At 38.2% G+C, this 13,629-nt stretch overlaps 1 protein-coding gene across 1 annotated transcript in view; it reads left to right on the top strand.

Annotated features, from left to right (window-relative positions):
* Positions 1 to 12,908, top strand: part of CRYBG1 (crystallin beta-gamma domain containing 1) — a 94,938-nt gene extending 82,030 nt beyond the window's left edge. The window contains 5 exon segments of the mRNA XM_058020620.1: positions 3,210 to 3,349; positions 5,624 to 5,747; positions 6,905 to 7,063; positions 9,926 to 10,088; positions 12,625 to 12,908. Coding sequence (XP_057876603.1) covers positions 3,210 to 3,349; positions 5,624 to 5,747; positions 6,905 to 7,063; positions 9,926 to 10,088; positions 12,625 to 12,713 — 675 coding nt within the window. The 3' untranslated portion in view covers positions 12,714 to 12,908.
* Positions 12,909 to 13,629: the final 721 nt, after the last annotated feature.

The following is a 13,629-nucleotide window of genomic DNA, read 5'->3' as shown; positions in this document are numbered from 1 at the left end:
ATGGAATTTGAGTTAATCACAAAATAATGCACCCTTCTAGATAAGGTAAAGCAACACCCAATACTATTTGGCAAAATCTGGCTGTGTTGTTATGTGTGGTGGATACAAACTAAACTACATTTACATATGTTGTAACTCATCAGTGGCCAGGAATGAGTTTGCTCAAGCTTACAACCAATGATTATGATGGACCACTTATGGAATCTGCAAGTACCTTTTAAGATCAAAGTAATTACTAGCAAAATGTGGTCAAGATTCCAGGAACTTACAGCAACATGAGGAGATAGTACTTCTTTTAAAAAATGAGTTCTCTTGAATCTCCTCTTTGAATTTGGCAGCTTTATAGCACGCCACTGTCATTTTGGCAACCTGTGAGTGGTGTAGCAGTTGATGAAGGAGAGCTGAAATGTGTCATCCTCTTTCATGGCTCTGGAGAATTTTTATGTACTCTAAACAAGCAACTGCAGCAAGTAGGTCTGCTTTCTGAACTCTTGGGCTTAGTAGACAGATCTTATTCAAATCAATAGAACTGCTTCTAGCCAAGCTTGGTGGGTGATTGCCATGAATTAAAATACATTTCAATAGTTCCTGGCTTTAAAATGCTTGTTTCAAGCTGGAAGGATCAGCTTACTTTTAAATGATTTACCATTTGTGACAGAGACTGATGTGTTAAAACACAAATGCCAGTTCTGTGCTTCTTAAATTCTTTACACTTGTGAAACTTGTTCTAGCCCTACATTTTTTCACACTTCAGACAGCAGCACAGAGCTGCATCTGTCTGCAAATCATGTGCTGCTGCTTCCTTCTTCAGAGGCTCCCTAGCTGCAGAAAAGAGGAGAATGGGTTACTTTGCTCATTGGTTTATTAGCAAACCAGAATAGAAGGAATGATTATTTCTGTCTTACTACTTACATTGTTTATTTTTCATGATTTTCCTAAAGCTTGAGCCTTATTATTTTAGCTCCCGGTTTCACCTGTCAGACATGTTTTGGGACTGTGTTTTGGCAGTGCCAATCTTAATTCCTCCCTACCATCTGCCATTTCTATAACTTTCCTCAGGATTTTTCATGACATTTCTATACAAGAAGAACCTTTGCTGTTTTCATGTCATGATACTGTATTTATCTAGTTAAACACCTCTTTGAAGGGATCGTTTTTAAGGGCTCATGAAAAAGGACATTAAAGGGATATTTGATACACTTTAAGTGAAAGCTAAAAGGGCTTTTTTAAATAAGAGAACTTATGAAACTATATTAAGGGCTGTTTATAAGCTCAAGGGTTTTGGGGGGTTAGGTTAGATTCCACTGTATCTTGGATGTGATTGCTTTACATCCTCCACGTAGTTGTGCTGCAGATAGAAAATAGCATTTTTCCTTCTTGAATTTGACACATGTTCTTCTTCCTGAGCATACTATAAAAAACAGCCGTGAATGTGGTTTATACTTGAACAATCATCTGTAATGAGAAACCCTGTGGAATAACTAAATGTAGATCTGCAGGAGCACCAGCTTGGTACAGTGCAGTACATGGGATGAACTGTCAGAAAATTTATGAGCTGACCTTGCACTTGTCACTGTTTTATATAACAGTATTGCTGCTGAATCAAAAAAAAAAAAAAAAAAAAAAAAGCCCAGTGTAAGGTGTGGCAGAAAATTGGAGGATTTTCTTTTCTGTTTCTGTTTTCTTTACAAGAGGATTATTTCTAAAGCATGGCATGAGGCTGAAAGGCTGTTGTCTGAGAAGTTGCATGTCTCAGAGGGCAGGTGCCAGTCAGTAAAAGGGCTCAGAGTTCAGAGATGTCATCACAGTGTGACTGGTCCCATTGGGCCCTTCACCCGTGGTGGTGCATGGCAATCTAACTGGTGTTGCCTTTCATGTGGTGCTGAGCAGACTTTGGTTTTGGAGTAAAGGGAAAAGGCCTCTCCTGGAATTCTCCACAGCCTAGCAGCATGTGTGCCATCAGGAAGCAGAGCTCAACTGCTCTGTGATAAACTGGACTGCTGTGAAGGTAATGGTGACACTCATGCAACGCCGTCATCTGAGCCCATAAACATCTCAAGGAAGATTAAAGAGGAATTCAAGCACTGTTAGAAATGGTAGATGGGAGGTCTTGCCCAATGAATTCCCATGGAAGCATGCATATATGAGCTGCCACGCATGCATGGAGCCAGCTCTGCCTTGGAGGGCCTGTTTCCATGCCTGAGGGCGGCCGGGAGTCTGTCGAGACTTTGCGTCATGTCAGGCGTTCCCGATGCAGCTGATGTGTGAGTGCCAGAAGGAAGGAGCTCCTCTGGCTGTGGCGTTGGGTTGATGCAGTCGTTGGCTGGAAGATCTGTGAGAAAGGGAGTGGCAGTGTCATTTCTGTCTATGAGTGTACACTGCAGCACCAGGACACTCAGGCTTAATTGACTTTACCCTGGGGAATTTCAAACCCTACCTCCCAGCTTCCACAGGAAGGCCTTCATTATGACAGGTTATTTTCAGTCCACTACAGATACCTTGCCCCACAGAAAAGAGTCCAAAGTTCCTTTTCCAGAAAACATTCAAATTGGATTCAGTATTGCAGAGAGCTTCGTGTGGGCAGAATCCCTCTGACATCAGAAGCATTTTGACAGAGGAGAATCATCTCCCCACAGCAATTTGGAGAATTCCAATGTTACAGTTTTCACTTGTCGTGAATTTTTACCTCAGTAGTGTGAATCTTGAATCTTTTGTCTAGTCAGAGATTGAAGTTGCCGTAACCTACTGTAAAAGTTAAAAATTAATGCAATAAGTGATAAGCAGTGCTGACAAGGCTGTCATCATTTGAAGCTGTAGAAACCAATATTATCTTACTGTCTGTTCAGCTCTTTGTATGAAAATTCCCACGAGTGGGGGTTAGTGCAATGGAAGAGAGATATGGCATTGATTAAAATGTATTTTAAAACATACTTAAGGTATTGTGCAAGAACAAGCCACAGAGGTCTTTGTGCCTGAAGATAAGGAAGCTTTGTGTTCCATGCAAGCAGATCCCTCATGTATTTTGTATAAGGGTTTTTTATGACTTTTCAAGTTTAATTAGAGAGTTGAAGAGCAGAAACATTCAGGGTTTTTGATCTTAAACAATCCAGAAGAAACCTCTGAAATAAAAGGAGTATGTGGAGTACTGATCTTTACAGCCACCATCTGGAATTCCAGCATCCTGTAAAAGCATTTATCTTCCTTTGCAGGAGCTGTCTGAGCCCTGCATAGCTCTTTTTGAAAAGACGGGTTTCCAAGGAAAGAAAATCGAGTTCAGTACAGAAATCTTAAATCTTCAGTTCCTGGGCTACAATCCTCGCATAGCTTCAGTTCAAGTCCTTGGTGGCATGTAAGTTTAAAATCACCTTTTGATTCTTTAGAGTGAAGTACTTACAGGTGCAATGGAACCACAGAATGTAAAATTAGAATATCATGTGTGTGGTGCATTAATGCCATTTCATCTTATAGAGCATTTTCATATCCTGTCTCAACAATATATTATCACTGACTCATGTCCTTTGCTAGGAGTTGAAATTAATTTGAATCAAGCTCTCAGGGAAACTCATGTCTTCTCTCATGTCATATTATAAAAATCAGCTTGAATAGCATCCTTAAAACCAACTTCTCTGCTCTTGGTTTATGTCTCAGTTGTAAAAAATAATTTGGTTTGTGATCTGTGTTATAAGTTCAAAATGTTTTTTAATAAGTCTTCATGGTCATCCTTTAACCTCTGCTATGGACACAGAGGTACAATCAGACCATGAACTCACCTCTCCTGGTGTTAGTAGTAATAGTACCTTTACTTCAGGAATTGGATGAGAATCTAGCAGTTAGATCTGGTAGCTGTTTTTAAGCAGTTGTGTTCTCTAAACATACCTTTGAAGACTATGTAAAAAATAGTCATGAAGTTTACTTCATTTTAAACTTCTGTCATGAAGCTTAAAAGCTGTTTGGAAGCATTTTTGAAATGCTTTTAAAATTTACTGTCCTATATTCTAGGATTCCAGCAGATCTGTTAAATTCTCTGGTATTTTCCCTGTTGTTAACCTATACCTCTAAGATACTTGCCCTCAGTTTTGGTGGGTTTTGTCATTCAGGTTTTTTTTTTGTTTTGTTTTAATGATAGGTCCATATTACTGTTGCTTTGCATTTAAATGTGTTCTTTTGAAGAGGTAAATTTCCAAGGTGTGTGCTAGAGAGATGCTGTTGGGTAGCTTAAGACTGCCCTCAAGTGGAGAGCTAATAAGCCAATCTGTAGAGTAAATCAATTTCCCCATCAGGATGAGCTGGTCATAGAGTTTCCATAGCACACGGAACTGAACTTTGAAACAAAAAGGTAAATGTATTGTGAAGCCTCCAAAGGTTTCAGTATCTTTCACCATAACCACAATATAGTTGATTCTCTCTTTCCATAACATGAAGTCAAGTATCAAGTAACTTCTTGGCCAATATCATCATTCCAGGTAATGGAGTTGTGAATTGTGTATGTTTTCTGTCCAATGAATATATGTGGATTTTATTTTTGGAGGATCACTGGAAACATAGAAAGTGATATGTAAATTTGGATTTCATTATGGCAGTGTCAGGTGCTGAAATGTGTCAAAATACAGAGTTTACAGCTTCTTTGCCCCTGCTGCCTCCCTTATTGAAGAGAGTTTCATCTTCTCTTCCTTTGCTAAGAGACCTCCATTTATAATTCCTGGAGATAGGTGTGTATTAGGCAGTGAAAATGCACCAAAATTAAAGTGAGTTTGCTTCTGGATGAAGATGTCTGGTGACAAATCAGTCAAAAGAGGGAGGTAACCTGAAAATGAACATATTGAGTGTTCATGTACTCAAACCCCCATGGCTACCAGACAGTACCAGCACATCACTGTGAGAAAACTCTAGAAATTGCACTGTATGGCAGCCTGTTTTGAAGCCCAGACATAATTCACTGGCTGTGCCAATAATGGAGAATCAGAAGTTGGGTTCTGGCAGATTACACTCAATGTGTGATTTTAAGCATAGTTGGATGCATGTTAGGGAATGCTAAACAAATTTTTTCAATGTGCACTCTTGCTCTGTCTCTTCCCCACCCCCCTTGCAGGTATTTGGAAAGAATAGAGATGTTATGAAATAAAACCTCTATCAAAATACCCAAGAGAACTTCACCCTGTTGCAGTTTCCAGTATTTGCTTGTTCCAGTCTGCATCCATAGTAGTTCTTTCTTCCTCATGTGAACCAGGCCTGTCCAAATTCAGACACACAAACCAGCTGGTTCTGCACCTGCAGCAATGTAGCATTTACTGCATATAGATCTGTGCTCCTTGAGGAGTCACAGTGCCTCCTGAAAACAAATGGTATTTAAAAGTTGGGTTCTCCCAAGAAAATGCTGTGCTTCATTCAGCTTGTAATTTTTAAATAATAGGATTCTAAAATTAGAACTCCTGTGTACCATCTCAGGTGACTGACCTAAATCAGGATGTTATTTTATTATTTTTAAGCCCTGTAACAGAGAAGGTAATTGGCTTTCCAAAGCTAAACACTACTATATTGTGGGACAGATTTCTATTAAACTCATTTATTGATTCCAAAGCAGAATTTGGCAGTTAAAACATTGTCTAATTTTTTCTCCTCATAGATGGATAATTTATGAACACAGTAATTACAGGGGACGTCAGATGATGTTAACACCAAATGAAATTCCAGATTGGTATAAAGCCAGTGGCTTTTGTCAGATAGGTTCTCTGAGACCTTTACTGCAGGTGAGTGGGCTCTGACATGACTTGTCAAGCACTAATTTATATCTTGTCATGGGGTTTGGGGAGATATTATGCAGCTGTAAGCAGCATTACAGCCTTGTCACAGGCATGTGACAAACTTCAGCATTGGCAATTGTGTAAAGAAATCCAGAGTTTTGTGTGTAATAAAAGCTGTTTGAATATGTTACATGGCTTTGCAGTTAAACATCTTAAACTGTTAATTAAGCATCCTTTAAACCAAAGTACAGAAGACAGCATATAAGGATTAATTAGGGATTAATAAATAATGGCTATAACTGCTACATAGAAATGATTTAAAGTTGTTTCATAACTAGCACCCAGACTGGTTGCTGGCATACTGTCTGCATTATTTATGGAACAACAAGAAAATTGGTTAAAAAAAAAATAGTTCAGTTAGTAGTGATTTTGTGTTGATTTAAGAGGAAAAGTCCCTCCCTGTTTATTATTTGGCATAATAATTTGCAAATCTAATGCAAAATTTATTCTTGTCATGCACTCTTTATTTTGCTCTATAAATATGTTTTGCTCTATAAATATGTATAATATTTTGTTCCATGTGATCTTGTCCAATGATGCAGCAGTCCTGGGAGCTTTAACATTTGAGGTTCTTGCTGAGCCATATTTCATTGGAGAAACAGCTTTTTCTAAGTCATAGGTTATTTGTACCTGTAACCAGCTTCATTTGCTTGCTGTCATAGCTTTGTCTTTGCATAGCCTTAAGCAGAATTAGGAATAATGCATTTTGACTGCCCTGCTGAGAGCTTGTCTGAACAGAAGTGTTCATGTGTAAGAGGCCACACAAGTGCACCCTTAATGAAAGCTTAGAGCATATATGGAATGGAATTAGCAGAGAAAAGTTCATTCTGCTCTGAATTAAAAATTTCTAGCTTTCCACTGTGTGCTGATTTCAGTACATAGGAAAGCCCAAAACTCTCCATGCAGAGTGGTGAGTTCTCACAGCTTGTCTTGTCCAGATGTTTATGGGCTTCTGCATGACATTCTCAAATTAAAAACCTAAACTTTCAGAAAGAGAGGGAGGTTTGGGGTTCAGCACTGACAGTAACTGCTCTGAAGTTAACTCAGAGCAGGATGTGTTCTCTGCTGAGATTGTGGTTAAAGAATTCTTGTGTTTTGTGCAGAAACGTGTGTACTTCAGGCTTCGAAACAAGGAAACAGGAAAATTCATGTCAGCTGATGGCAACCTAGATAATCTGAATCTTCTCAGAATACAGGTTGCAGAAGATACAGACTCAGATGATCAAATCTGGGTTTATCAGGATGGATTCATAAGGTGTCGGGTAAGGTTTGAGTTCAATGTGCATTTTCTCTTTTCCTCTCCAGTAGTAGGGCTTTATGAATTTAATTCCTACTGCAGCATCTTCATTTATTTTATAGGCTTAATCTGTTTCAGCTATAATGTAATCTTTCTGTAGGGAGTTGGTTTTTGTGGGTGTTGTTTTGTTTTAACCAACTCTAGCTTTTTCAAGTGATACAAATTAGTTGTATGATACTTCTTGATATAATGGAAATTTGGAAAGACAGTATTGCAAAAGTATCAAAGCAGGAGAGAGACCCTTCCTGATAATATTTTGAACTATGCACACCTTGCAGTAGGACAGTTAGTGTAATGTAGGTTGGTATTTGTACTGGTTTAGAGCAAATGGGAAGAAGGTTTGGGAGGAAACAGATGGTTAAAAATATAAACATCCTAAAGTCACCCTAGGACAATATCCTCTTCTGCATTTCAGCAAGCTTAAAGATAAAATCCCACTCTTTTGTGCCATTTAGGGGTGGAGTTTTTTGGTTTTGTTTTGGAGTTTTTTGTTTGTTTTCTGGTTATCCCTGTATTAGTCAAATCCATCCTTTTTCCTTTCTTCTGTGCAAGTTTCCAAATGAAGCCCTACTTTTCTCACAGTCCATAAAACTAATCATGTGCAAATTGTCATTGAGGTGAGCAGAGGTATGCACAGTTCATATAATGTTAGAACATGAACAGTCTTCGGTAGGGATGCCAGTCAAAAGAAAATTAAGTTACTTTAATACTGTTAAACAACCTGACTGCAAAGAATCATGTGAACTTTTTCTATAGGATTGTATAACTTCAAAGGAGCCATTTATAACTATGTCATCTGTGCTGGAGGGAAGAATCTTACTGTTAATAAGCTAAGGCATTGTTTGGACATGTTTACAGGACACATGCAGTTGTAAAAGAGATTTATGCAGACAGCAAAACGATGCAAAGTAAGCTAAAAGCTTTAATATGACGTACAAAAGACTTCTCTTTTGATGGTGCTTCTCAAACATGTCAACAAGTTTTCATATTGAGACAGTGTGGTATTATATGGCTTTGGATAAATGCTCCTGGTTTTTGCCCTTTTTCTGTATCTCATAAAGCAATTTTTCTGTGCACAGAAAACACATGGCTTGTGCTGTATAGGAATCAGGTAGCTTAGTGCAGAGTGCAAGCTGGCAACATTGATCTTAAGTGACTGAACTCCTACAGAGCTCTGCCATGTTTCTGGTGAATGGTAGTAAATCCATTTTGCACAAACCAGAAATTGGGTTCACCCACATATTCCAAAGAAAATGTTCCTGGGTGGGTAACTACCTGCACAGAGGCAGACACAGGTCACTGGAAGAACCTGCACCTTCCTGTAAGCTTGGGTCATCTCAGTGACTGAGTTATGAGATGGGACCTTGAGCTGTGCCTGGGGTTTTCAAGGAAGGGCTGTTTCAAGTATGTGGGATAACCAGTAAGCAAGATATGAAAGTCATTCTCTTTTTTCAGAAATAGATGTGAATGCAAGTCTCCTTACTCTTCATGAGTTTCATGGAGATGAGTGAAATTTTGGCCTAGTGGACCTAATGTCTAAGCTCAGAGTTCTCCTTGTCCCACTAGAGAATGCTTCAGATACCAGTGAGAATTTCACAGCCACATCAACTTTCTTTAATTCTAGATTACGACAGTCACAAGTATGAATTTTTCAAGAAAAAGTTCTTTCAAAAGTACTTGTAAAATAATTTAGGGCCATTTCAACAATGACAGATGAGTGTTCAATCTGCCACAGAAGTGCATTCAGTAGTTTAAAGGTGGCAGTTTATGATGATCTACTAAAAATCACTGTTTATGTAGAAAAATTGACTGTTACTTAGTAATACAGCCTTAACACTCTTTTGAAATAACCTTGATTTTTGCCAGCTCTTTTTTTAATCAAGAAGACATTTGCAGATGTTTGGATTCAAGTAATACAAGTGACTAGGAAAAGTGTAGAGCAAAGAAGCAAATATTACTCTTATACCCTGTGAAATTCACACACTTGATACTGTGCAGCTATGTCCTCTTTATGAAAAGGTTACTGCAAAACTAGAAATGTTTAGGAAAAAAATATGTTCAGAGGAAATGGAGAGCCTCTATTGCAAGGAAGAGACAAAATAGTGAGGACATTTTAGCCTACAAAGGGTACACTTTGAGGGATGATGTGCTTGTAGTCTCTGCAAACATAGCATAGACAACATCCTTTAAAATAATCCAGGGATGAGGAGCACATCAAATAAAACTACTTGCATCTAAATTTATTTTTAATTTGTATATTTTTAATTTGTATATTTTTTTAAATAACGGTAGTTAGGATTTCAAACTGCTTGCCACAGTATGGAAGGGTTAAAATACACAAGGGAGTTCACATGAAAGGGTTACTCTGATCTTGGTGGGTAGTGACTAATAAATTCATACACAGGACAGAAGATGAGCATTAAAGATTCCAGGATGCATGGAAAAGTCTCTGGGCTGGCAATTGCTGTAGCCTGGAAGAGATAACCAAGAACATACTTCATACAAGAGTACTGGCAATTTAATCTTCCACGGTATCAATGTAATCTTCAGTTATTGGCCACTGCTATAGACAGGTGCTAATTGTTCCTTTTGATCTGATACACCATAGTCACTTTAATGTTCCTGTGTAGAAGAGAGTGTTGGCATAAACAAGAACAAAAGAAAGATAAGTCTTGAGTTTGGGGCAAAAATGGATTCCTGGGGGGAAAGTCATTCCTAAATTCTATTCTCACCTGATGATATCTCTCCAATTTGATTTAAAAAAAAACAGTGGACAGTAGAAGTAAGGCCATTTGGAGTAATTGCTGTTGCCTTTCTGATGACACAGATGGCAGAGGATTGCTGCTTGGCAATTGTTGGAAATCTTATAACTCCTGGCTCTAAACTCGGTCTGTCATTTGAACGGAATGAAGACAAACAATATTGGCATATTAGTCCCGATGGCAGAATTTATAGCAAGATGAAACCCAAGCTGGTTTTAGATATCAAAGGTAAGCAAATGTTATCTCATTATATTGGGTCTTAATTACATGGTATTTGCAGTGGGATACACACTAAATTAAGGATGGTGCTTTAGTTGCTTTAATCTAGAAGCAAAAAAGACCCGATCAGCTAGTTTGACCTCCTGAATTATACAGGCCCTAAGACTTCATTTAATTTCTCCTACATACAATTTAGTAACCCACAGTACTTGCTTATCTTGTATTCTCAGTGACCACTCGCTGTAGATAGCCTCGCTTAATTTTTAGGCAATGTGAATATGATTATTTAAAAGGGTGAAGCAAGAACAACCTAACTTTTCATTAACTTTAATTTCTGTAAGTGCAAATTTTCTTACATACCAGTTGTAGATGCAATAGCCAAAGGATATTAGGAAAGCAAAGGCAGGTTTGTATACTGAGGTAAATGCAGGCTTGTATACTGATGTGATTAGATGCAAAAAGGTGGGGTTCTTTTGTTTGTTAATGGCTATGCCTATATGGCAAGTGTGAGATTCTGCTGTAGCAGCCTGGGGTCTGTGAGCACTTGATGTGTATTTTGGAATCACTTTTGTCATAGTAATTTGATTTGTGTAGATACTCTTTCTGAACTTCATTTTCAGAGCTTCACAGAAGGTCTAAAAAAGTAGCAGATTGAATGATTAGCAGAATTAGTATAATCAGATGTTCTTACATAACTGATTTTTTGGGTGAAGGGAGTAATAATTTTCTATATATGTTCTATTATTTTTTTAGCTGTTTTTAAACTGATTTAAACATGATGCTGTGACATTAATTATGTCAATTACAATGACCACTACCCAAAAAAACCCAAACCAACCAGAAAAATAGCACAGTCAACAGCCAGCACTTTAGAACTAAACAGGACTGATCGTGTGGAATCATAGAATATCCTGAGCTGGAAGGGACCTATAAGGATCATCCAAGCCCAACTCCTGGCCCTGCAAGAGACACCCCAATAGTCACACCATGTGCCTGAGAGCATTGTCCAAAAGCTTCTTGGACTTCATCAGGCTTGGTGCCGTGACCACTTCTCTGGGGAGCCTGTTCCAAACAAGCAGAAATACTACTGCATTGCCTTTTCTTCAGTAAATCATGTTAAAAGCAATTCTGCATTTATAATTGAAAAACTTTACAATGGATAGGCCTGGTAGTGGGAGTATTGATACACTCTTAGCTTTAAAACAAAGTAAATCTGTACAATAAATACAAAACAGTAGATACACGTAGCTTTTATTTGAGAAAGCCTAGTAAGAACATTGCCTGTTTCTGCCAACTCTGCTGATCCGTTCCAGACCACAAATTGTGTGTTAAAGAATTCCTCAGTAAATGAATGCAGTTGTGCATTTATTTGCACAGCAAACTGTGCAGTTGCCAATGCCATCTTGTGGATAAACTGGCATAGCACAAAACCTTGTCCAGAGCATCATGCTATCAAAGTAAATTGTCTCTCTATCCACTGAAAAACAAAATCCCATCTTAACATGTTTACATTCTATCAGACACCACTTAAAAAAAATTCTGCACTCACAGTGATAACTGAGCTACAAAAAAAAAAAAAAAAAAAAAATTAGCTACATAGCTCAGTATGTTAGACTCATCATAAGCTTTCAGTTGCCAGGCTTGTCTTTTGCTCAGTCAGGGAGGGTGAGGCAGTGGGGGTTCAGAACAAAAAGACAATGTCTGTGGGACTGTCCTGGTGCTTTGTATAAGTGGTCAGCACAGATGGCTCCTTTCAGTAGGAACACTACCTGCTTTGCAGGTGTGTTGTACTGCAGGAAATGCACGTGTCCTACATTTCTGCAGTACATTTTAGATCTGAGGGGAAAAAACCACCACTTCTGACTTTCAGCTCCAGTCAAATGTGTCTTCACAGTTTCTTCTGTGTTCTATGAGAACATATTTGGCATTGTACCACATAAGTAGATTAGCTCTCCTAAGAAATGTTTCTATTTTGCATTCAGATACATTCAGCTGCCAGTGGAAACAGCTGAACACTGGGTGATACATTGGGCATGATGACTTGTGATTCATTTGGTCAAAATAAAGGATTATAATGGCAAGGAGTAAATGAGTGCCAGAACTTGTCTCTGACTTGGTCACGTGTGTATTGTCTGGTAGCAGAAGGACTTCATCATCTAAACATCTTCACTCTGTTTTTAGAGCCAATTGACAATTGTTGCAGGAAAACTGAATAGTCAAGTGTGACTTTTGGGAAGTGACAGTCTTCAGGGAGCTGCACCTGACTGTACTGCAGTGTTTCTTTCCTTTTCCATCCAGGCTGAAAAAGCTGAGAAACTGAATTGCTAAAGGGGTGGAGAGAATAAGGCAGACTGATCTTGGTTAATTCAAAAACTGTTTCAAAAATAAATTCCAAAAGCAGGCAGTGATGAAAATACGTTTGTTCTCTCAGAGCTGTGGTCGAAGATAAATTGTCTACACCAGCTCTTACAGAGCTTTTCTAAACCTAGAGTATTTGTCTGTTATTTGAAAGATAACCTCCCCTCTTTGACATTTCTCTCTACAGGAGGCACTCAGTATGACTGTGACCATGTTGTTGTCAACACAGTCAATGAAGAAAAGTTAACACAGTGTTGGGAACCACTGGTTGTATAAACCCAGTGAAGCAAAGATGATGTTTGGATTGGCCACTGTTCTGGACATTGGAATTGGCACTGCCATCTCTGAACGATACAGGATCAACGATGAGACTTTGGTCTTTTCTTCACAATCTTAAAAGAACAAGCAACAGAATTATTTCACCTCCCTATCCAAGATTATTTCCCCTATAAAAGCTTGAGTATCTCAAAACCTTCCTTTTTTTTTTTTTGTTTTTTTTTTTGTTTGTTTTTTTTTTGTTTTTTTTGTTTTTTGTTTTTAAATCCTTACAATTCAGTGTTGGACCGAGATTTGGCAGTATGCCTCAGGCTAGAAGGGAACAACTGAGGGAGACCCCGTGGGGAGAGACCCCATGGAGTTACAATGATGTCAGCAAGTAGGGAGTTACAATGATGTCAGCAAGTAGTTAACCCAGAATAGTCAGTAAGTGTAACTTATTTTATAACAGACAGGAGAGCAGTGTGTATGTGGGTATAGCAACTTGGACCTGTGGGCTGTAGTATAGAGAAATACTACAGGAAATTAATATATTTGGTTCACTGGAACAAACTTATGTTTACTGAAAGTTTAAAGACTGCTAGTACGGCACATCCAAAGATATGTTAACATGTGGCTTCAAGTATAGTTAGTATGCTAACATAGTAAGTCCTAAATTAAGAAAAAAAAATCTAGATTTTCTCATGCATAGAGAATGTAAAGTAGCAGATATTTTGTTAGAAAAAGAGAAGGCTGGCAAAAGGATGCATTGGAATGTGAAGAATGTGCCCATTTTCTAGGTCGCCTAACTTCTTGAGTTGTGGGTATTTTTCTTCTTTGCCAAGACATTTGTACCTTCTAAAACAGTTTCAGTAAGTAGAATCTTACTGAACTCCAAAATTGTATAGGAAACAAGAATTCTTAGAGAAAGAATTGC

This window comes from Melospiza georgiana, chromosome 3 (assembly GCF_028018845.1).
Source record: "Melospiza georgiana isolate bMelGeo1 chromosome 3, bMelGeo1.pri, whole genome shotgun sequence".
Classification (NCBI taxonomy): domain Eukaryota; kingdom Metazoa; phylum Chordata; class Aves; order Passeriformes; family Passerellidae; genus Melospiza; species Melospiza georgiana.
The sequence above is the reverse complement of the archived record's forward strand: the minus strand, read 5'-3'. Positions and strand labels throughout refer to the sequence as shown.